General features: G+C 46.5%; 1 protein-coding gene and 1 pseudogene across 1 annotated transcript in view; both read right to left on the bottom strand.

The window, feature by feature from the left end:
• The window catches only part of PYGL (glycogen phosphorylase L), a 42,374-nt gene extending 26,786 nt beyond the window's left edge, over positions 1–15,588 (bottom strand). Inside the window, exons 1-4 of the mRNA XM_075532410.1 lie at positions 15,214–15,588; positions 10,790–10,891; positions 8,708–8,786; positions 2,487–2,590 (exon numbers count right to left, since the gene is read on the bottom strand). Of these exons, the coding sequence (XP_075388525.1) occupies positions 2,487–2,590; positions 8,708–8,786; positions 10,790–10,891; positions 15,214–15,456 (528 nt within the window). The 5' untranslated portion in view covers positions 15,457–15,588. The remainder of the gene's footprint in view (positions 1–2,486; positions 2,591–8,707; positions 8,787–10,789; positions 10,892–15,213) is intronic.
• LOC142425982 (cytochrome c oxidase subunit NDUFA4 pseudogene) lies at positions 72–336 on the bottom strand (annotated as a pseudogene).
• Positions 15,589–24,507: the final 8,919 nt, after the last annotated feature.

Below are 24,507 nucleotides of genomic sequence, written 5' to 3'. Positions count from 1 at the left end.
GATAACCATATCCTGGTCACATGGAAAATTGTGTGGATAACTTCTGGAAGACCTTCCTTGTAAGCAGCTTTAGGGGAAAACTTCTCATTTAGAAGTCAGGGCCTTCTTTCTTCAGCTTGACGTAATCTGTATTCACAGCGAAGAACTTATATTGGTCATTGGGACCAAGTTTATTCCATGGTTCTGGGTTGTTCTTTCTGTCCCAACTGACATCTGGATTAAACAATGCCAGACGCATGATATACAGTCCAGCTCCAGTACCTCCAGCTCCGATAAACACGAAGAGAGGGATCAAACTCGGTGCTTCTTGGCCTGACCCAGGATCTGGCGCAGCATGTTTGCGGCTTTGGCCTCGGGTCCGGAAGGAAAAGCCAATTTGGCAGACCCCCAAAATCAAATTCTTAATGTTAGATGCTGTAAGTCAGCCCCAACTCAAAGCTATCCTAAGTCCAACAGAATGAAGCACTGCTCAGTCGGTCCTGCACCGTCCCCACGATCATTCTTATCTGTGAGGCCAGTGTTGCAGCCGCTGCATCAATTCCTCTTGTCAAGGGGCTCTCCTCTTTGTCACTGCCCCTCTACTTGACCAAGGATGGCATCCTTCTCTAGGGACAACCTCTCCAAAGCGCATGAGACTCATCCTTCCCTCGAAGGCGCATTCTGGCTGTCCTTCTTCCAGATAGATCTGTGTGTTCTTTGGGCACTCCATGGAACTTTCCATATCCCTCACCAACACCATAGTTCAAATGCATCCATTTTTATTCTTCGGTCTTCCTTATTCCATGCCCAACTTCCACATGCGTGTGAGGCAATTGAACATGCCACGGCTTGGGCCAGGCGCACTTTAGTCTTTAAAGTAGCATCGTTGCTTTTCACTACTTGAAAGAGGTCTTGTGCAGCAGATACACAGTGCAGTGAGACGTTGCATCTCTCGACCATTGCCTCCATGAACAGATTATCGGTCTAAGCAAGATGAAATTCTTGGCAACTTCAATCTTTTTCCATTCATCGTGAAGTCACCTATTGGTCAGCTGGTGGGGATTCGGTGTTCTTTCTATTGGAGTTGCCATCCACACTGAAGGCTGCAGTCCTAGGCCGTCGTCGGCAGTGCTTCAAGGCCGCCTCACTTTCAGCAGGCCAGGTCGTGTCACCTGCACGCCTTGCAGGTTGTATAAGCCTTCCTCCAATTCCGTACTGGATCCGTCTTCGTCGTTTACAACACCACAATTCATAAAGCTGCCCTCCTGTTCTTAGATAGAGGACTCTTATTGTGCACTTATTTGTATGCCACATGTTTTACATTATCATCAGAGTTCTGTGACGTTGAGATCTCCATTTGGCAGATGGGAAAATTTATGCTCAGAAAAGTTAGACAGCCTAACTGAGGCGACACAGCTTTCTAGGGTCATGACTTGAAATCAAGTCTCTTTTCGAGACAATGCTGAGACTCGGTTTTTACTTATTTAGTCAGAGCTGGCGATACACAGTCATGGCCCTTAGCAAATCTGGACGTTTGTCTTCCAATACATTCTTAACATTTCCCTTGGGAGCCTTTTTCCATGGTATATTCTCTCATCAACCCAAATCGTCTAGTTCCTTCCTTCTATAAACCCTAATGTCCAAATACTGGAAGCGAGTGAGTGTGAGTGTGGTGTGACAACACTACGCTTATTCTCAATGGCTTACCCTTCCTCTTCACTGAGATGGCCCCAGCCTAGACCACCCCATTTAATCCCTGAGTACTGAACGGTGTCCCACAGAGGTCAGGCTTCTGGAAATCAGTTCCAGGATCTTTCTCAGTGCAGTGTGTTTGTGTGTGTGTGTGTGTGAGAGAGAGAGAGAGAGAGCGCCTAAAATACACTTAGCCTAAGAGAACACTGTCCACACTAGAGCTGACTGCAGACTCAAACAATTACTACAGAGAAAAGAAACAAACACTTAGGGCTCTAACTTGATTCGAGAACTACCTGCCTGAGTTGTTTCCTATGATGTGCATTCATAGGGAGCACACGTGAAGGAGGACAAACCTGAGGGGAGCAACAGGGAATGGGGGAGACCCAGGCGTCCAAGGAAACCGTGCTGCATCTGCCAGGAGAGCGATGAGGAGTAATCGCGTCACCTCTTAAGGGTCTCTTTTTTCTCACGAAATACCACCGTGCTTCCTGCCATCCAGGGTCACTGGCGGAGATCAGGAGACAAAGATATGCTCCTCCGCTTTTGCACGGCGCAGGGTACGGAGTCTGCCCACTGCGGGGTCCATGCTCAGCCAGTCCGTGATGAAAGCGCACTGTGCTAGGTACTATGGGTGGTGGGGAGCCATAGTGCAGGCTCCTGAGCTCTTAAGGAAGGTGTATCTATCTCTAAGAGGGAAGACTGATATTATCCACTAATGGGAACAAAGTGTCAGAGAAGGATTTTGGAAAGCTCAACTTCACCCACGAATTATAGAAGCAGTGTGCAATACTTTTAATGATGAGCTCACATACCTGCCACCCGTCTCGGATTTTCTGATTGAAGATCCCGTATTCATATCGGATCCCATAGCCATAGGCCGCCAGCCCCAGGGTCGCCATGGAATCCAAGAAGCAGGCTACGGGAAAAGATAGCATCATTAAACCGCATCAGAATTGTAAGTCTTTCTCTACAAAACAAGGCTGCTATAGGCTATTTTCTATGGGAAACTACGTTTTAATTTATAAGCACAGGCACTCGTATAGTAGATTTTTATTTTTAAAAATAGTGATGAATAGTAATATTATATTGTGAATAGACAACAAGCTATGGATGCTACATTTTTAGAGAGCAAGTTTTAGGCTGTTTAAATTATCTCAAAAAATACCAACACTATAAAAACCTAGAAAATGAAAAAAAAGACACATATATCGATGTAAATGTTAGTAAATTATTGCTGTTAGGTGCTGTCCAGCCCATTCTGAGTCATAGGGACCCTAGGTACAGCAGAACAAACCACTGTCCGTCCGTGCCCAGTCCATGATTGTTCTACTTAAGCCTACCTTTGCAGTGACCATGTCAATGCCCCTTGATGAAGGTCTTCTTCCCTGACCGGCTTTACTAAGTGTGCTGTCCTCATCTGTCCTAGTGCAGCATTTTATACACTGTTACAAAACCGGACCGCACCGTCTTCTTACCATCTGTCCTAGTGCAGCATTTTATACACTGTTACAAAACCGGACCGCACCGTCTTCTTACGGTCTTTAAAATATGCCTCTTAGTGACTGCATGAGTATATCATTTACTTAATCCTCTACTTTTGGCATTTAAACTGTCCCTATTTTTCTATAATAAAAACTATGTTTCAATGAATATTATGAGGCAAAAGTCCCTGATTATTGTGAAAAGCTCCTCCACATAGAATTACTAGACCAAGTGATATGAAGATTTTTGACTCCTGGTAGGGTACCAGTTTATATGATCACCGACAATCAAAGAGCAGGCCAGGTGAAGTCATTAACCTTAGCCTTCTGCAGGCCAGAATGTCACAATTTAAGCTCTGATAATACTCCCTCTTTCAGTTTTGGATTATGTAATCTACAATCCTTGGGTCATGGCTGTAGGAGTGCTTCCATGGGAGCTTAGTTGACATCTCATTTGGACGGCTGCTTGTTGTATCTGATAGCCAGGCCCATCTACTTTTTCACCACACTGTGCTACAACACCCATATCTTGTGTTCCCTTCATGAGGACGAGTATTAAGTAGGGCCTTGTTGTAAGAACGAACTGCTTTTAGAGCTAGGATTAAATGTGAGCCCAAATTCCATTCCCGGACCTATGTTTTTTATCTGAAGGGGGCAAGGGTTTTCTGGGAGAGTTTTGCTTTGCTGCCACATCTTTGTTCCCATGAGGGTGAGCCAACAGCACCAGGAGACTCAGAATGTCCACATAGCTGGACTGCTGAATAAACCGATCTTAGGATGCCCCAAGGAGGCCCTGGCCGCACATGGGTTTTGCATTGGGCTTCTAACCCAAAGATCAGCAGTTCAAAACTACCAGGCACTCCTCGGGGAAATTAAGGCTTTCTACTCCTGTAAAGAATTCCAATCTCAGAAACCCTTGGGGACAGTCTTACCCTTGTTCTAGGCTCACTGTGAGTCAGAATCGACTTGATGGCAGTGACTTCTGGGTTGTGAAGGAGGCCCCAACCACTCGGAGTTATGGTTCTGTTCTAACACATATCTATGTGGATTGATTTTTTAAATTTTTGAATGAGGTTTCTGCTACTCATAGGCAAAAGCATTTTTTGGACAGAAGTCATGGCCAGGAGCAATGAATTGACATGGTAGGTAGGGAGGGGTCTTTCTTGTGGCTTGACACGAACTGAAGAGTTTCAGAAATCTGAGTCATCTTCTCAGAAATGTAAACTTGGAGGCTAAGAGAATTTATAGTGGGAGCTGAGGGTTAATGGATCCCGGAGAGAGGGACTGAGTTCGCCTCATCGTGAAGTCCTTGGACAGAGATCCAGGAAGTCAAGTACCCAAGGTCTTCAAGTTATTTAAATAGCTTTGCCATCTGCATATCCCCATGCCCACATGCCCTGCTCTAACTCCAGGCCTCCTTTGCTGAACTGTGGTTGCTGGGATTTTCCAGTCTGCTCACATCACCCGGCCCAGAATGGGATCTGTCTGTGGGCGGTGAGAGGTGAGGCCAGCTAGGACAGTGAGTGTCTGCACATCAGGTACAGGTGCCTTCACACCAGGGACTTTGCTTTCCTTGCTGGTACTTTCTTTAACAGGGTCGGTATGTTTCAAAGAAGGGCAATGCTCAGGCCCTTTAAGGAAGTGGTTAGAATGTAAATCAGCTGAGAGATGGTCCTTTGTTTCTTTCTTCTGGTAGAGAATGATTCAGCTTCTTTTACCACTTCACTTTTTGACCTTATCAGCGGACAAAAGGCACAAGGTAGCGGAAATCAGCTCAGAGTGTGGTTAATCTAGCCAAACACGGAAAGCAAGCTTCTGGTCTTAGCTGTGCCTGCCACTGGCTCTGGGGGAAACCTATTAAATTGCCTAAGAAGGTGGCAAAGGTCCCAAAGGCTCGTTTTCCTGTTACTAATGCCAATGGTAACGCACAGTATGACTAATTTAGTGAGGATTAACATTATGAAATTGATTTCTAATAGCGTGAAAGTGTGAATAATAGGAAAATGCTGAACTGGTTCTAAAATAAAGGAACAGAGATCCACCCTTTTTAGAGTATAGCTTGATACACATGCATGTGGTAATAAGAGTTTTATTATTAAATTTAAAATTCACAAGCAATGCTCAGGCTCTTTAAGGAAGTGATTAGAATGTAATGAACAAATGGGGCTAGCTCCTTAATTCTGTACAACTCCTAGACCTTTGTTTCCAATGCACTGACATATATATGTAATCATAGGAAATTATTTTTACAGTATTCTCACAACTGTATTTTTATTTATTATTATTATTTTATAAATCACTTTATTGGGGGCATTTACAGCTTTTATAACAATCCATTCATGCATTGTGTCAAGCACATTTGTACATATGTTGCCATCATCATTTTCAAAACACTTTCTTTCTACTTGAGCCCTTGGTATCAGCTCCTCCTTTTTCCCTCTCCCATCTTCCTACCCTCATGAACCCTGGATACACTATAAATTGTTATTATCTTACTCCATCTGCTGTCTCCCTTCACCCATGTTTTTGTTGTTCATCCCCCTGGGTGGGGGAAGGGCGGGTGTGTGTGCGTCCATCAATCATTATGATCGGTTCCCTCTTTCTCCCAACTTGCACAGTATCACTACTCTCATTATTTGTCCCGAGGAGTTCATCTGTCCTGGATTCTGTGTGTCAAGCGCTCTTATCTGTACCAGTATACATGTTCTGGGCTAGCTAGATGTGTAAGATAGGATGGGAGTCATGCTAGTGGGGGGGACTAGAAGCATTAAAGAACTAGGGGAATGTTGTGTGTTTTGTCGGTGCTATATTGCACCCTGGCTGGCTCGTCCCTTCCTTGTGACCCTTCTATGAGGGGATGTCCAATTGTCTACAGATGGGTTTTGGGTCTCCACTCCAACCGGCCTCGTTCGCATCAATGATTGTTTTGGGTCTTCTGATACCTGATCTTGTTGATATCTTGTGATCGCATAGGTTGATGTGCTTCTTCCATGTGGGCTTTGCTGCTTCCCTACTAGATGGCCACTTGTTTAACTTCAAGCTTTTAAGACCCCAAACACTATACCTTTTAATAGCTGGGCACCATCACCTTTCTTCACCACCTTTACTTATGCACCCATTTTGACTTCAGTGATCGTGTCAGGAAGGTGAGCATCACACAGAATGCCAGGTTTTTAGAACAAAGTGTTCTAGTGTTGAGGGAGGACTTGAGTATAGGCCCAATGTTCATCTGCCACCTTAATATTTGATATATAAATATATGTACATAGGCCTCTATAATTATTTAATATATTTACATATATACATGCTGTGGCAGTTACATAATCTCCTGTCAACTTGAGCAAAGAGGCGGAGTCTAGTCTGTCAATCAGATCACAGCTTGATGACCTCATTTGGAGGCGTGACAGAGATAAATAGCTCACTGGAGGCCAGATTCAGTCTCTCTGCCTTCCCTTTCCTGCTGTTGAGACACTTAGAGAGCTGGAGGAGACATGTGGAGACATGTACTGGCATTGAGATGCTTCCACTGCCACTGGATCCACAAGACCATCGAAACACTGGCCTGTGATCTTCCTGCATTTGGCATCATTGCATGTGCTGCATGAGTCTAAAGAGGAATTTATGGACTTGTACCGGACATATGGGCTAATATTGAACTTATGGACTTGATCTGGACTGGGATGATATGTTTTCTCAATATATAATTGCTCTTTTATATAAAGCTCTTTCTTATCCACATGAGTGTCTATGAATTTGTTTCTGTAGTCAACTTGGACTAACACACATGACTATATTTATACTTCTATAAATTTCTTTTGCCTCCTACTTCTTTCCTGTGAGGAAATAAATTTTTTTAAAAACATAAAAGATATCACACTGTATGACTTTCAGTGCAAATGAGTCTCCTTGGAGATCTATGCAAGGACTTCCAGATAGATCAACTTTCTTCTTTTAGACTACTGTCCATTAGTCTTGTCATGTGGATGCTCCACCGTTTATTAAAGCCATTTCCTCCGTTGATGGGCTTTTAAGTTACATCTCATATTTGACTGAGAAACAATGCGCATGGCTGAGTGTTTCGCTAGGGTGGGTATTAAGAACTGGACTTGCTTAGTCCTGGGGATAAACCCAAACCAAACTTACCATCATTTAGTCAATTCTGGGCTCATAGAAACTAGTGGGCAGGGCAGAACTGCCCCTGTGACTTTCCAAGACTATATTCTTTATGGAGTAAAATGCCCCATATTTCTCCCAAGGACCGGTGGTGTTTTTGAACTACTGGCCTTGTGGTTTGCAGCTCAACTTATAACTACTACACCACCAGGTCTCCTGGGTATGGGTATACATACATTTAATTGAATGGATCTGGTATTGTATTTTCAATGTTGTCCTTAATCTGCTGAAAATCATTATCTTATCAAAACATGGGACTCACATTGCATCCACACACACACAAAGAGCATTGATTAATTATATCATCCCAATAAAAATAAGTGTATCATTATCCACTCACTCACTCAAAACTCACTGCTATCAAGTCCATTTTGACTCAAGTGACCAGATAGGACAGGGTAGAACTGCCCATGTGGGATTCTGAGACTGTAACTCCTGGCAGAAGTAGAAAGCCTCGTCTCTTGCCCACAGGCTGGTGGTTCACTGTCAAGTGTACTGGACAACAAGCTGTTGTAGAACAATGTGGGTCGTATCACACAGCTATGTGCATCAAGCAGCTGTGAACAGGTAACAGTGAAGTGAAAGGGCCACTTGGCAAACTGCTAAGGACACAGGAAGGATCTAGTTAACGTTCAGACGTTTAGCAATGTCAAGGACACGGGAAGGATCTGGTTAACGTTCAGACGTTTAGCAATGTCAAGGACACGGGAAGGATCTGGTTAACGTTCAGACGTTTAGCAATGTCAAGGGCACGGGAAGGATCTGGTTAACGTTCAGACGTTTAGCAATGTCAAGGACACGGGAAGGATCTGGTTAACGTTCAGACGTTTAGCAATGTCAAGGACACGGGAAGGATCTGGTTAACGTTCAGACGTTTAGCAATGTCAAGGACACGGGAAGGATCTGGTTAACGTTCAGACGTTTAGCAATGTCAAGGACACGGGAAGGATCTAGTTAACGTTCAGACGTTTAGCAATGTCAAGGACACGGGAAGGATCTGGTTAACGTTCAGACGTTTAGCAATGTCAAGGACACGGGAAGGATCTGGTTAACGTTCAGACGTTTAGCAATGTCAAGGACACGGGAAGGATCTGGTTAACGTTCAGACGTTTAGCAATGTCAAGGACACGGGAAGGATCCGGTTAACGTTCAGACGTTTAGCAATGTCAAGGGTTTTAGGCAGTGTCTCCTTTTGTTTAAGTTCCTTCCTACACTTGGTCTGGAATTGCTCACAAGAACTCAAGAACAGAAGATATTTGTAATCAGGTGTACCACCCCCCCCCCCCCCCCCCGCAGGAAGCTCATCTAGTTCTTCAAAGCACGCCATGCATGAAGGCATCAGCCATCCAGACAACTACTACATGAACAATGTCACTTACCCGCAAGCCTGCCAAGCCCGCCATTGCCAAGCCCAGCATCTTCTTCAATTTCTTCTAACTCCTCTATATCCAATCCAAGCTGGTGAGGAGAGAAACATCATAGTGAGTGCTATTTCCATTGCAGCTCATTTCACAGAGAGCTGCCACTTCCTCAAGCCTGGGGCCAGGCACTCAGGGGCATGTGTGCATCCTCAGAGAAGGTCCTTGAGTTTGTCCTGGCCTGACATGCTCATCACAGACACCTGGCTGCCGCTCCCGCATGAGCTGGTTCTAGGATGTGGGGGGAGCTGGGAAGCCTTGGCAGACATCACTTCTGCTATTTAAGAACAGGAGGGCACAGTTGTACCATCCTCATTTTGGAATGTGGTAAATTAAATAAGCTGGTAGAAAGAAAAAACAAAGGGTTTAGAATAATTTCTGAGGATTATTCCTCAATAAATGTTAGTAGTTTAAAAAAAATATATTTTTGAATGGTAGGATTAAAGCCTCTGAAAATAGTCCATAACCAATGCTTCTACTAACTGAACTGAAGGATTTTTTTTGAAAAGTACCAAAAGGTATGAGGTCAGACTTTTCTAAACAGAGTAAAGTTCATCTTCTCCTTATCACAACATATTTACTCAGTAGGGTCAACAGTTGTCCACCCAAACCAGTTAGTGAGTCATTGACATGACAGTGTGGGCCTGATAGCAGCTAGGGCAGTCCCAGACATGTGGTTTAGCTTCAACCAAAAAACCAACTTCCACTGAGTCCATTTTGACTCATGGAAACCCTAGGAGACAGACTGGAACTGCTTCCTAGAGTATCCAAGGCAATAAATCTCTATGGGAGCAAACAGTCTCATCTTTCTCCCACGGAGTCGTTGGTGGGTTCAAACTGCTGACATTGTGGATAGCGAGATAAATTCATAACTCACTAACATATTGAACGGAGTTCCTGATGTCTAGCTAGATAGGGATACCAGTCTTGTCTTCTCTTTTGGGGTGGCTAGGGAGAATCTGTACCTTAGAAGTATATGGGATTGGCTCCTAGAGAGAGCTTCCTGCCCTGAAGAATTTGGGGGATTTTCTACAGTCCACTGGCACCACTAGAGACCACTTTGAATTTCTCATCTCACAGTGAGGAAATTGATGGTCCAATAAATGTCCTATGTGGATAAAAAAGATCATCTAGCCCATGCTTGCCTTGGTTCTGTTGTGAAACAAATGTGTGTTTTTTTTAATCATTTTATTGGGGGCTCATACAACTCTTATCACAATCCATCCATCCATCCATCCATTGTGTCAAGCACTTTTGTTGCCATCATTCTCGAAACATTTTCTTTCTACTTGAGCCCTTGGTATATCAGCTCCTCATTTTTTTTTTTTACCCAACTGTAACTCTTTAAAGGAGTAGAAAGCTTAATCTGTCTCCTGAGAAGCAGCTGGTGGTTTTGAACTGCTCATCTTGAGGTTGGCTCTCATTCAGAATGTGTCATTGAAAACACACATTCCTCTTTCTAACCACCTCAGAAAGATGATGGACATACGCACAGGAAACTCAGGGAAGATGCTCATCAGACAAAACAAAACAAAACAAAAACCCTAGTAAATTAGCTCTCAGACTGCCGATTCTTCCTTACGGAGGAAGCATATTTTGCATCTCATGAGCAGTCGTCAGAGAAAGTTTTTTAAAAGTTCATCATTTGCACATATTACCATCAGAAATGAGTAACAATCAGACTTGGGGCATTTCTTGAAAAGTAGATAGGAACACAAAGCTATGCTTGTGGGTCCGGCAGTGGAAACTCAAGTCCTTGCCAACACTGGTTCCGATGCTAACTTGTACAGTGAAGCTTGCTGGGGACAGCTATCAAAACTTTTGACTACAAAGTGGCATCTTCATGAGTCCTGGCCAACTCCTTTTCCAGGTTATTTTTCGGAAGTCAAAGATCAAGTTGTTTATATTTCTAGTAATGGCCTCTGTGACAGCCATGCCTATAGAAGCCCTTTCTCAACATGTTTTTGCTATGCCCCCTTGGTCCCTATAGCGGACTTGAACTTTCCAGGGCGAGGGTAAGAGAAATGTGTGTGACAACTGTACCTGGTAAATGGCCTCGTCGCAGGCGTTTTGCAGGCCAAGGTTGATCATGGTGTTCTGTAAGGTCCGGCCCATGTAAAATTCCAGAGAGAGGTAATACACCCTCTGAAATAAAGAAAAAGAGAGCAGATGTGTACTCCAGCCTTTCTCGGCAGCATGAAAGCACAAGGTCCTGGTGCTAGACACAAACAGCCTGGGCTCCTGGTGCACAGCTCCTCTTGAGGGGTTCCAGTCTTCTCAACAAAAGCTTTATTGACCAGTCTTCTCAACAAAAGCTTTATTGACAACAGGCTTTGGGAAAACTATCCTGCACCTATTTTTGGCAAAGCAGTTGACTGTTTTTCATCCCCTGGAGAAAAAGGCCAGATTCCAGGCAGCACAGCACGATGTGTTCTTTTCCCTGCAGGTCATGAATCTTATGAATAAAGCATCTGTCTTGGAGACCCAGAAAGTCATACTGCTTTATAATTTAGCATTTGTTCATAATAGCACCTTGGTGGACACGGGTCAGGTGGCTTTGGTGTGACTATCAAAAAAAACCAAACAAACAACCACCAACACAACCACACAAAAGATGAATTCTTTCATGGTATAGTCCATGACAAGAGTGCATAACACCTGGATGAACTATCTGGAGGAACAACAACGGGACCAACAGTTCCGGGAGGACTTGGGGTGGGGGTTAGGGGGGGTAAGGAAGTGGTGTTAACAAACACAGGGACAAGGGAACAACATGGGACCCCAAATGGTAGAGAGGGGGGAGTGGCAGGCCTGGTGGGGAATGATCAAGGGTAAGGTTGCTTAGAGAAGAGGTATACTCTAGCCCAGGTGGCGACGAAGCATGGTAGTAGGGCAGGAGGAAAGTCCAGGGAGATGGAGGAAAGAGCTAGGAGTCAAAGGGCATTTATGGAGGTCAAGACAAAGACATGTACATGCAAATATATATAGGAGGATGGGGAAGTAGATCGATGTGTCTATATTTATAGGTTAAGTATTAAGGTGGCAGAAGGACCTTGGGCCTCTACTCAAACACTCCCTCAATGAATGAATACTTTCTTTTATTAAATTGGAACTCTATGATGCTCACTCTCCCGACACAACGGCTGGAGCCAAAGTGGGTCAACAAGTAAATGTGGTGAAAAAAGCTGATGGTGCCCGGCTATCAAAAGAGATAGTGACTGGGGTCTTAAACGCTTGAAGATAAACAAGCGGCCATCTAGCTCAGAAGCAACAAAGTCCTCATGGAAGAACATACCAGCTTGTGTGATCGAGTGGTCCCGAAGGGATCAGTTATCAGGCATCAAAGAACAAAAAAATCATATCATTGACTGCACACCTCCATGATAGGATCGCTGAAGACAAATGGGTGCATAAGCAAATGTGGTGAAGAAAGCTGATGGTGCCCGGTTATCAAAAGAGATAGTGTCTGGAGTCTTAAAGGCTTGAAGGTGAACAAGTGGCCATCTAGCTCAGAAGCAAAAAAGCCCACATGGAAGAAGCACACTGGCTAGTGTGATCATGAGGTGCCAAAGGGACCAGGTATAAAGCCATCATGCAAAAAAAAAGATATATGTGTGTATATGTATATATGTGTGTGTCTATATATGTGTGTGTCTATATATGTATGTGTCTATATATATATATACCACATTGAATGAAGGGGGAAGTGCAGAGTAGAGGCCCAAGTGTCGGCCAATGGAGATCCCCTCACAGAGGGGTTCAGGAAAGGAGATGGGTCAATGAGGGTGCGAGGTAGTACCGATGAAGAGCACAGCTTTCCCCCGGGTCCTGGATGCTTCCTCTCCCCAACTACCATGATCCGAATTCTACCTTGCAGGGCTAGATAGGGCAGAGGTTGTACACTGGTGCATATGGGGGCTGGAGGCACAGGGAATCCAGGGTGGATGATACCTTCAGGACCAGGGGTGTGAGGGGCGATGCTGGGAGAGCGGAGGGCGAGTGGGTTGGAAAGGGGGAACTGATTACAGGGGTCCACGAGTGACCTCCTCACTGGGAGAGGGACGGCAGAGAAGCAGGGGGAGGGAGTCTCCAGATAGAGCAAGATATGACAAAATAACGATGTATAAATTACCAAGGGCACATTGGGAAGGGGAGGAGCGGGGAGGGAGGGGAAAAAAAAAAAGAGGACCTGATGCAAAGGGCTTAAGTGGAGAGCGAATGCTTTGAGAATGATTGGGGCGGGGAATGTATGGATGTGCTTTATACAATTGATGTATGTATATGTATGGATTGTGATAAGAGTTGTGTGAGTCCCTAATAAAATGTAAAAAAAGAAAAAAGAATATACAAATGTGCTTTACACAATTGATCTATGAATGGATTGTGATATGAGCCCTAATAAAACAATAAAAAAAGAGTGCATAACACCTTGGCTGATCACTACAAGTAATTTGACTATTTCAGAAAGTCTATGCACTGGCAACGCCTTCTAACTATCAAATGTGTAAAGATTATTTAGTGCCTATTCATGATGAAACAAGAAATATCTGTATGTGGAGATGATTCATCTTTAACATGGTAAAAGCCAAGTAAATACGACCCGAATTGCAAAGTGAGAGGTAGAAGGATCAGAATCGTCAAAAATCTTTTTATATACAAGAAGTTTACTAAGGGTTTTAAAAAAATACACCGGTGACGGACTTTATTCCAAAAATGTGCTCCTGCAAAGTCATCTCATCTATCAGGGACTCCCTTATTTTTTGAAAATAAATGTCACTCTTTCCCACTCCTATTTCGTCCAACAGTTAATTCTAAGTCTTGGAAGCAATACCCAGGAGGGCCTCAACTAGGCAGAGAAGGAAGAATGGAAGAAAGTGGGTTAGAGATGAGGTCTGTCAAAAGCGAGAGTACGGGTTTGTGTCTAGTGTGTTCAGTAAGCGCTTGGAAATGCGTGAAGGCATGTGAGAAATGCTGTAGAGTCAAGATTCCAACTTAGATTCACATGCTGGCGGGAAGGCTTTGGACATTAACTGTGACTCTTGGCTCGAGCAACTTTACGGTGCAGACGTGTTACTGACAGTTGCTGAACCAGTCATTTTCTTGATGTCTCCCCAGTGTCTCTCTCGGAATACCAGGCTCAAGGTGAAATTCCTTGGGGAAGAAGCCAGTCAGAGAACCGGGAAATGGAGACCAAGAGGGTACCAGAGAAGCCACGACAGAGCAACTTACAAAGTGAACGGTGGTCTATGGTATTAAATGCTAAGGAGGTGGAGGAGGGTCGTTCTCCAGCTTAAAGCAAGGAATTTAAGAGTGTGTTTAGCCCCCACTTCTCCAATCAGGTCCCAAATTACCACCAGATATATGTATATAGCCCCACCCCCAACCCACCCCAGGACAAGCAGGGCTACAGCCAGCTGCCCGGTCTCTCCCAGCAGGGGCTCACACCAACCACACTCTAGCTGCCACAGCTAGCCTTTCACCTCCACTTGCTGTACCCAGTCCCTCCCCCAGCAATGCCCTCCCAGTTCGCTGCGTCCCGCCCCCTCCACCCCACCTTCCCAGATTGGTCATGGGAGACAGTCCCTCTGAGCTGCTCCTGGGGCCCAGAGGAACGCTATTAGGGCCAACAGAGCCGGGTCATTGGGTTCCTGTGTTCAGCAGCCCAGGCCCGTGGGTCACAGAGCCCCTAGCCCCTATCCCTCAGGAATGGGGCAGCATGAGACCTCGCACCCTACTCGCAGGGGTCCTGGCAAAGAGGGGAACACAGCTCCATGTGCTCCACCACTCGCAGGAGGTGCCTTTGACCGGGCCATCCACTCTTGCTTTCAATCGAATCCACCAAAGGCTATTCAGACAATGAGATGCTGCCTTATCCCTTAGCTTTTGGCCAGCTCATCGAGTCAATTCGGCCTCACAGCCACCCTAGGGCTGGCAGAACTGTCCCTGTGAATTTCTGAGACGGCAATTCTATACCGCAGTCGAAAGTTCCTGTCTTTCTCCACTGGGAGTGGCTGGTGGTTTCGAACTGTTGACCTTGCTGCTACGCCCAACCACTGTGCCACCAACTTCCTATTCGTCTCTCTTCCCCAAACAATAATCTCTGAGAAGACGGGCTTGTATTTCCTTTACTCGGGGCCTAGTAGGGTGCTTGGCACACAGGGCAGAAGGTGCCCCCGTGACCTCTAGATTAAGCGCTGTGAGCTGAAGCACCCAAAGTGTGTGAAACTCGGTGGGCAGCTGAGGGAGGCCTGTGCGTTTGCTCACCAGGCGGTGCCCGGGAGCAGTCATGGCAATGGGTGGGGTGCTAGTGGGGTGGTGGGATCTGCCCCCAGGCTGTCCCCCCACAGTCCAGGGGGCAAGTCGTAGGTTGGGAAGGAGGTGAGAAAGGCCAGGTGGGGATCCCTTCGGCCAGGCGGCCGCTCCCCACCCCCGGCTCCGGGTCCACACACGGGATGAAAGGCCCGTACCTTGGGGGACTTTTCGTAGTAGTACTGCTGCGTGCGGATCCAGCGCCCCACCAGGTGGTCGCGCACCGTGTGCGCCAGCGCGAAGAAGTAGTCGCGAGGGGTGGCCACATTGCGGTCCTTGACCAGCGTGAAGTGCAAGTGCCGATTGAAGCCCTTCTTCAGCTCGGCCACGTTCTCCACGCCCACGATGCCGCGGATGCTGATCTGCCGGCGCTTTTCCTGGTCGGTCAGCGGCTTCGCCATGGCGGTGGCGCGGGCCTGGGCCTGGGCCTGGGCTTGGGCGGCGGGCGGAGGGCGGCGGAGGGCGGCGGAGGGCGGCGGGCGGCGGGGCGCGGCGAGCGGGACGTGCGGCCCTGGCGAGCGCGGGCAGGGCAGAGGCGGGGCTGGCCGGTGGCCGCGAGCCTGCTTTTGAGACCAGGGAAAGTTTGGAGTCCGCCCCCCGGTGCGGCTCCGCCCCCGCCGCGCTTCCCCCCGCCCCCCACCCCACCCCACCCCAGGGTCCGGCCCCACCCGGGGATCCGAGGGGCGGGGAGGGGTCCGGGGGCAGAGATGCCGGGATCGGTGCCCGGGGGCTCTGCCCGAGGCCGGCCAGCCCGGGGGTGGAGCGGAGGCGCTCCGTGCAGCCCGCGGCGGGGGTGGCTTAGGTCGCTTGGCCAGCCAGAGGCTTCCTTCCGCGTCTGCGGAATGCGAGGCGCGGTCCGATTACCTGTCGGCCCCCTGGGGATCCTTGAGGTTCACGGGCATGCTTTTTGCGCCCGCGAAAATGTGTTGTTGACAAACTTCTGTTTTACAGATGTGTGTTTCCTGTGTTCTTGTTTTTGTCACCGTTTCTCGCCCGGGACGGACTCCATCATGGGGATGGCTTGTAGTTGCGTCCGGTTTGGGAAGGGAGCTTGGAGGGTCGCAGGCCACTTCACTTCAGCGGCGCGCGGCCACCTTCCTTCCTTCAGTCCCGGGCGCAGCCCCATCTTGGATCTGTGCCTTCAGAAAGCAAGCGCAAAGCGCCTGGGTCCCCGCCCCCAGCAGCTCTCCCTGATTCCAGCGTCGTGACTGCGGGACCAATCAAGGCTCGCTCGGTTGACAAGCCCTGCCTCTGTCCGCAGAGATGGCTTAGACGGAAGCCAGACTGCGAATTGCCCTTTCAGGCGAGTTACATGGTTGCTAGGCTTCTTGTTCGTATTATGTTTGAATCATAAGGAGGGTGAAAGTAAAGAGAAAAGGATGTGTGTGGGGGTGGAAATGACGCAATCACTTAAGAGACCCTTTGCCTGTTTACATAAAGCAAACACTTCCATGTTCATTTGCATTACTGGCTGATCTTTGCACCATTCACCTCCAGCTCTGGAGGCGTTTATTTATAGGAGAGTTTTCTGTTTAGATTTTTTAAAAACTGGCGAGTCCAAAGGCGCCTTGGTGCCAGAGTGGGGTCTGCATTGGGCTGCTTACTACACGCATTAGTCTGGGTAGGCTAGAGAAACAAACCCATGGACACATATGTGTATAAGAAAGAGGTTTATATACAAGAGCAATTGAACATTGAGAAAACATCCCAGCCAAGTCCGGGTCAAGCCTATACATCCAATAGTATCCTCTATGTCTGATACCAATCTATAGTTTTCTTCAGACTCACAAAACACATGCAATGATGCTGAATGCATATTTTCAGTAGGCCCCAATTCTTTATTTTGGCTTCTATAGTGTGGATATTTTTCATTATGTTCAGTAGTGTGTTTACGCCTTGTATTAGGGACCTTGAATTTGTCCAATTTTTTCATTGATGGCCTTAATGATTGTGTGACTTACCTGTAAGCCTTTGATCCTTCTTGAGTTTGTTTGTATACATGGCATGAGATGTGAGTCTTGTTTCCTTCTGTTGCAGATCCAGTGTTCGCAGCACCATTTGTGCAAAACAATGGTCTCTTGCCCATTTCATGTGTTTTATTGAATGTATTCATGCCTCCTGTTTACACCCTTCGAATTCCAGTCGACAATAATTATCGATGCATCTTGATTGCATGTGCGATCAACTGCAAACTGAAGATGATGGTTTTTTCCTTGCTTCCTCGCTGGCTGTAGTGGCTGGTTTGCCATTCGAGTGTTAGTTGTATCGACTGGGTTTTCTTGTGTGGGTATCGAGCTTATCCTACCACAGGTGGTATTGTACTTCAAGAAAGATCGTGAGGTGTCCTTTTTTGACAATGAATGCAACACGATTCCTTTTGAATCCATCATTCCTGGCGTAGTAAACCATACCGATTCAAAATGGCCAATGCCAGTCCATTCCAGTTCACTAATGCCGAGGATATCAATCTTTACGCAGTTCACTTCATTTTTGATGACTTTCAAATTTCCTGTATTCATACTCCATGCAGTCCCAAGTTCCAATTGTTACGAGATGTTTGTAGCTGTTTCTTCACATTATGAGTTGTGTGCCATCGGCAGGCAGACAGAGGCTCTGGGCGCTTCGCTCTATTTATGTCACTATGGTCCTCCCGACTTTGAGAAGACAGCTCTTCTTCAGTTATGTTGTAAGTACCCTCTGACTCGAGGGGCTTGTTTTCTGACAGGCATCTGTAACACTAGGAGAGGAGTCGTCCGGTGTAGTTGCTGCTCATTGGCTGCAGGGATGAGCTGCTGGAAAGGAGAACTCCTAGGACCATGGTTACAAGAGCCCCCAGTGAAAGTCTCTGTATCAGGGTCCTCTGAAGCGCTGGAGGCCGAGATGGAGGGACTAAGGCAAAGGCAGAGGCCAAGAGACCATATGCCTACGGGCCGAAGACCAGAGAGAGTTGGCTCCTGGCTGAAAAGAGGTCTTGCTGGGGAAGGGTGACTATCCGGTACATTTACTAATCTTGGCTGCGGTCACTGGTTGGCTTCCCCTGTGCGCCCATGGTCCGTGAGGGTTGTTTGTGAGTTCTGCGTGGCCATTGCGAGCATAATTGCATGGGGCACAGAGGTAGAGTGCCGTGGAGGAGCGGCTGGTGTCAGAGAAGGTCAGAAGGGTGGAGGGTGGAAGCATGCCTGTGCTCTGCTTTGTGGCAACAGGGAAGCCACAGGAGGCCAGCTATGGGCCCTCCCTAGGCTGCTTATGTGGCCCCCCCGTGGTATTTTTTATTATTATTTTCTAAATACTTTTATTGGGGGCTCTTACATCTCTTATCACAATCCAGGCATTCATCTAGTGTGTCAAGCACATTTGCACATATGCCGCCATCATCATTTTCAAAGCATTTTCTTCCCACTTGAGCTCCTGATATCCACTCATTTCTTCACCCTCCCCCCACCTACCCGCTCACCCTGTAAAACTCTTTATAAGCTATAGATTGTTATTTCCATATCTTACATCATCCTCTGTCACCCCTCACTCACTTTTCTGTTATTCGTCCCTCTGGGAGGGAGTTCTTGATTGATCCTTGTGATCAGTTCTCCCTTTCTCCTCCCACCCTCTCCTAATCCTCCTGGCATCTCTACTCTCACTGTTGGCCCCGAGGGGTTTCTCTATCCTGGATTCCAGGTGTTTCTTATCTGTAGCAGTGTGCATGTTCTGGTAGAATTGAGGTCATGATAGCGGGTGGGTGGGGGGATGGGGAGGAAGCACCAAATAACTGGAGGAAAGTTGTTTGTTTCATTGGTGCTATACTGCACCCCGACTGGCTCATCTCTTCCCTGTGATCCCTCTGTGAGGGGATGTCTAACTGTCTACCGATGGGCATTGGGTCTTCACTCCATATCCCCCAGCCCCCATTCACCTTGGGTATGGTTTTATTCTGGGTCTTAGATGACTGATACCTGATCCCATCAACACCTCATGATCACACAGGGTGGGGGACTTTGTTGCTTCTCAGCTTGATGGCTGCTTGTTTATCTTCAAGCCTTTAAGACCCCAGATGCTATATCTTTTGATAGCTGGGCACCATCAGCTTTCTTCACCACATTTGCTTATGCACCCATTTTGTCTTTAGCAATTGTGTTAGGAATCACGGAATGTTAGCATCATAGAATGCCAGATTGTTAGAACAAAGCATTCTTGTGTTGAAGGAGTACTTGAGTGGAGGCCCAATGTCCATCTGCTACCTTAATTCTTAACATATAGATATGAGTACATAGTTCTATTCCCTTCTCGTTATATATATATTTATATATGTACATGCCTGTATTTAGGCCTCTATACATGTCCTTTGCCTCCTGGTTCTTTCCTCTGTTTCCTGTTACTTTCATCTTGTCCCACCATCATGTTCAGCCTTCATTCAGGTTTAGTAATTCCTCGATGCTACATTGCCCTTGATTAAGCCCCACTAGGCATCCTACGACCTTCCTTCCATTGATTTTAGTTCACTTGCTGTTCCCTTTTCCCTGGGTTGGTTCCCCCAGCCCCTACCCCTTCTTTTCTCCCACCTCTCCTCCTGTATCCCCCCAGAACCATTGGTCCCATTCTTTTCAATCTCTGAATTCTTTATCCCACCTATCTTATCTAGAGAGACATGCAAATACATTAATAAGTATATTAACCAGGGAAGCCAACTAAAAAATGAAGGAAGTCAAAGCCAACAAAACACTAACAACAACAAAAAACGAAGTAACAAAAAGAAAGCCACTGACAAAAATGGAAACACCTGTAAGTAGTTTAAGCTCTGTTTGTTGGCCTTTATGAGTGTTTTCCAGTTGAGCCTTATGGGGCACCACACTCTGTCTCCCAAGTCTAGTTTTGGCATTCCTCGGGGGTTTCGTCACTCTGCTCCCCACGCTGCTCTGCTGCACGCCCTCAGTACCTGCCCCCCCCCCCCAGTGTGATGGGGTCAGACCGGGCACTATTTTCGCATTGTGTCTCCAGTGCTGTCCCCACATGCAGCGCCATGGTTCAGTGAGGGGTGCCATGTCTGGGGGCGGGGGCAGCCCTATGGTCCTCCCTGTGGTTGTCTGCTCTGAACAGGAACATCGTCCTCAGGGCTTGGTGGTCCAGAATGTCCTCTCCTCCCTCGCCATCCCTTTTTGTTTCTCCCACGTGTTCTAATTCGCTGTGCCCCTCTACCCAAGCTGTAGCCCCAGTGCTGTCCTCTGAAGTACATTCTTCTGAGGGGGGGGTGTCCACACATTTGGGATTGGGTCCAGTACCACAGACCTCTCTATTGGTTCACTGGTAGATGCCAGTATGTTGTATTCACATCTTGGCACATCTGATTAAAGCCTGTTCTCTCTCTCCCTCTCCTGTGGAGATATAAGCAATACCCTCCCCTTGGGTGGGTTAGTGCCCTTCTCCCCACATACCCATGCTTTTTTTTCTCTTTCTCTCCCCCTCTTATTTAGTTGGCTGCCATATGTATCCCTGGATTGGGTTTGGCCCCTGCCATAGTTGCTGGACCTCACCCCAGGGATGTGTGTATATATATATATATAGTAGCTTTCCCCCGTATGCCCACTTTCTGTTTTTTAAGCATACCTCAGTGGACTCATGTTGTACTTATCCTTTTGTGCTTGGCTTACTTCACTTAGCATGATTTCCTTCAGTTCTTCCCATGTGGCAATGTGCTTCATGTGTTCATCGCTGCTTTTTAGGGATGTGTAGTACTCCATTGTATGTACATACCATAGTTTTTTGATCCATTTGTCTGTTGATGGAAATATGGGTTGTTTCCAACTCCTTGTGATTGTGAACTGTGCTGCAATGAACAATGGAGCACAGATGTCTGGCCGTGGTCTGTTTCTTGCCTATCTAGGTACATGCCCAGTAGGGGGATTTCTGGGTCATATGGTAACTCAATCTCCATCTGTTTTAGATATTGCCAAATCAATTTCCATAATGGCTGTATATACCTACAGGTCCACCAGCAGTGGGCAAGAGTTCCTTTCTCCCCACAACCCCTCCAACACTTGTTAATTTCTGATTTTTTGAATTGGGCTGTCTTTGAGAGAGATAGGTGGTACCTCGCTGTTATTTTAATTTGCATTTCTCTTATGGCTAATGATTGTGAACATTCCTCATATGTTTATTGGCCATTCAGATCTCTGCCCCTGTGAAACTTCTGTTCAGGTCCTTTGCTCACCGCCTTAGTGGGCAATTAATTTTTTTCTTATTGTAAGCTTGCAAAGTATTGTAGATTTTAGTAATAAGGCCTTTGTCTGATGTGTCATTGCTAAAGATATTTTCCCAGTCTGTGGCTCTCTTGGTGAATTCTTTTGATGTACGGAGGTAACTTATCTTCAGTACATCCCACTTGTCTAGTTGCCATTCTTAGTAGAATGAGTGGTGTCCATCCTCGGTGTGACGCCTCAAAGCTCATAGCCACGGTCACCACCGACAGAGGAGGTGCTGGGGAGAGGAGAGGCTCTGGGTGATCGTGTGTTTGAGATTTTCCAGCAGTGTTGTCAGGATGAGAAGTAGAGGGAAGCTGGTTGGCTGGCCCTCCTTACAATAGAAAATGTGATCAAGGCAAGGAGTAAACTCAGAACCTCAGAAGCATGTCTCCAGTGCTGAATAACAGACCTAAAAGCTTCTGCATGTGCTACAAAGGAGAGTCTTCTCTCCTCTAGGAATAGAGCTGACATTGCCAAGCACCAAATCCAGAGTCTCATCATAGGAGTAGCTGAATTACAGCGTCAGCTGAATTGCAGATCTAGAACAGTGTCGAATACCAAAGTGAGGGCATTGATAGGAAAAAGTTGGGACCCTGAAATATGGGATGGGAACATATGGGTTGATGATCCAGAAGAGGAGGATATCGAGCCCCTAGAAATAATTGACCAACTCCAATCAATAGATCCAGCTGAAGGTATTAATCCACTGTCAATAGAACAAGCCACATACCTGACCAGATTAACCAAATTGCTCAAGCTGAAATGCCAGGTGGGGCTGCATCTGTAGCATTGCCTGAGGGAGATGCCTTACAAGATATTGCTGAGAGCACACAGCAAACACCCTCAACACCCATTATTTCCTCTTCTAGACCTGTAACTAGAATTCAGTCTCAGAAAGTTCCTAAATGGGAGGTTCAGATGATGACTTAGGGAGAAGTGCACTGTACTCATAAAGATCTGCTTGAGTTTTTGAATATGTACAAGCAGAAGCATGGGGAATATCCCTGGGAATGGTTACTAAGGGTGTGGGATACTGGTGCAAGGAATGTAATCTTAGACCAATCTGAGTTTCTGGAAATGGGTCCTTAAGCACAGATTCTTCCTTCAATATTTCAGCAAGAGAGGCTAAGAGAGGATCAAATTGCTTATTGGGTTGGTTCACTGAAGCATGGACTGCCAGATGGCCTAGGTTACACCAACTTGAAGTACCTGACCTACCTTGGTACACTCTAGAGGAAGGGATTCAAAAGCTTAGGGAAATTGGTATGTTGGAATGGATCTATCAGGATATTCCCATAGACCCAACAAGGAGTGCCCCGAGGATATACCTACCGCCACAACCATAAGGAACAAGTTTGGGAAGTGGGCCCCAGCATCTCTGAACACTTCTGCGATTGCTATTTTACGTGCACCAGGATTAACAGTGGAACTGCCCTAAGCGAACTCCGACATTTGCCTACAATGGGGCTGATTTGGCCCTGTGGTGGAAGAGGGCAGGTGTCAGCACTGAATCAACAGAGACAGGGTGGACGTGGTTATTTTAATGAACAGCAAGGTTTCCGTAGTAATCAAAGCAACCTGTCTTGTGTGGACTTAGGGCATTGGCTACATAGTCACGGTGACCCTAGGAGTGAAATACATGGGAAACCTACTAAATATTTACGTGATCTGTACAGGAGAAAGAATGCTAGATCAGGTGAACAGCAGAATAGAGTCACGACCACTCAATTCCCAGACCTGAGCCAGTTTACAGACCCACAGCCCCTTGAATGAGGAGGAGGCTGGGTCCCTTTGAAGGAGGATCCTGCTACATCACTGAAGGTTTATACTGTTAGTCTTTCTTCTAGCCTTCCCCAAAGGGACCTGCGGCCTTTCACAAGAGTGACTGTTCATTGGGGAAGGGAAATAATCAAACTTTTCGGGGATTACTGGACACTGGCTGGGAACTGACACTAATTCCAGGAGACCCAAAATGTTTCGAAGGCCCACCAGTCAGAGTGGGGGCTTATGGAGGTCAAGTTATCAATGGAGTTTTAGCTCAAGTACGCCTCACTGTGGGTCCAGTGGGCCCCTGAGCCCATCTTGTGCTTAGTTCCCCAGTTCCAGAATGCATCATTGGAATAGACATATTTAGTAATTGGCAGAACCCCCATATTGGATCCCTGAAATGTGGAATAAGGGCTATCATGGTAGGAAAGGCCAAGTGGACACCATTAGAACTGCTATTGCCTAGGAAAATTGTAAACCAAAAGCAGTACCGCATTCATGGAGGGATTGCAGAGATCAGTGCCACCATCAAAGACTTGAAAGATGCAGGGGTGGTGATTCCTACTACATCCCCATTTAACTCACCTATTTGGCCTGTAAAGAAGACAGATGGATCCTGGAGAATGACAGTGGATTATCGTAAATTTAACCAGGTGGTGACTCCAATTGCAGCTGCTGTTCCAGATGCGATTTAATTGCTTGAGGAAATTAATACTTCTCCGGCTACTTTGTATGTAGCTATTCATCTGGCCAATGCCTTCTTCTCAATACCAGTCTCCAAGGACCACCGGAAGCAGTTTTCCTTCAGTTGGCAGGGGCAACAATACACTTTTACAACTCTCACTCAACGGTACATCAACTTTTCCTCCCTGTGCCATAATTTAGTCCGAAGGGACCTTGATCTCCTCTCTTCCACAAAATGTCACACTAGTCCATTATATTGATGACATTACGCTGATTGGACTCACTAAGGAGGATGTATCAATGACTCTACATTCATTTCATTGGTACATCATCTGCATGCAAGAGGTTGGGAAATTAACCCAATGAAGACTCAGGCACCCTCCACCTTAGTAACATTTCTAAGGCTCCAGTGGTGTGGGCATGTCGAGACATTCCTACTAAAGTGAAGAATAAGCTATTGCATCTGGCCCCCCCCACCAACTAAACAGGAGGCGCAATGCCTAATGGGCCTCTTCGGATTTTGGAGGCAACATGTGGCAGTTACATAATCTGGTGTCAATTTGGGATTTGAGAGGATTAAGAGTGAAGGGGTGGAGTCTAGACTGTCAATTGGGCCATAGCCAATGAGGCCTCTGTGTGGGTATGGCCTCCTGAGGATTCTGGGAAATCTGTTTTTTTGCTCCTTAGAGGCAGGAGACACTTTTCTCGCTCTATGGATTCCCTTGGAGACTCTGCACTGACAAGACATATGGCACTATGCTGATAGACCCC

The sequence above is a fragment of the Tenrec ecaudatus genome, chromosome 14, assembly GCF_050624435.1.
Source record: "Tenrec ecaudatus isolate mTenEca1 chromosome 14, mTenEca1.hap1, whole genome shotgun sequence".
Classification (NCBI taxonomy): domain Eukaryota; kingdom Metazoa; phylum Chordata; class Mammalia; order Afrosoricida; family Tenrecidae; genus Tenrec; species Tenrec ecaudatus.
This window is presented reverse-complemented; position numbering and strand designations above follow the sequence as displayed.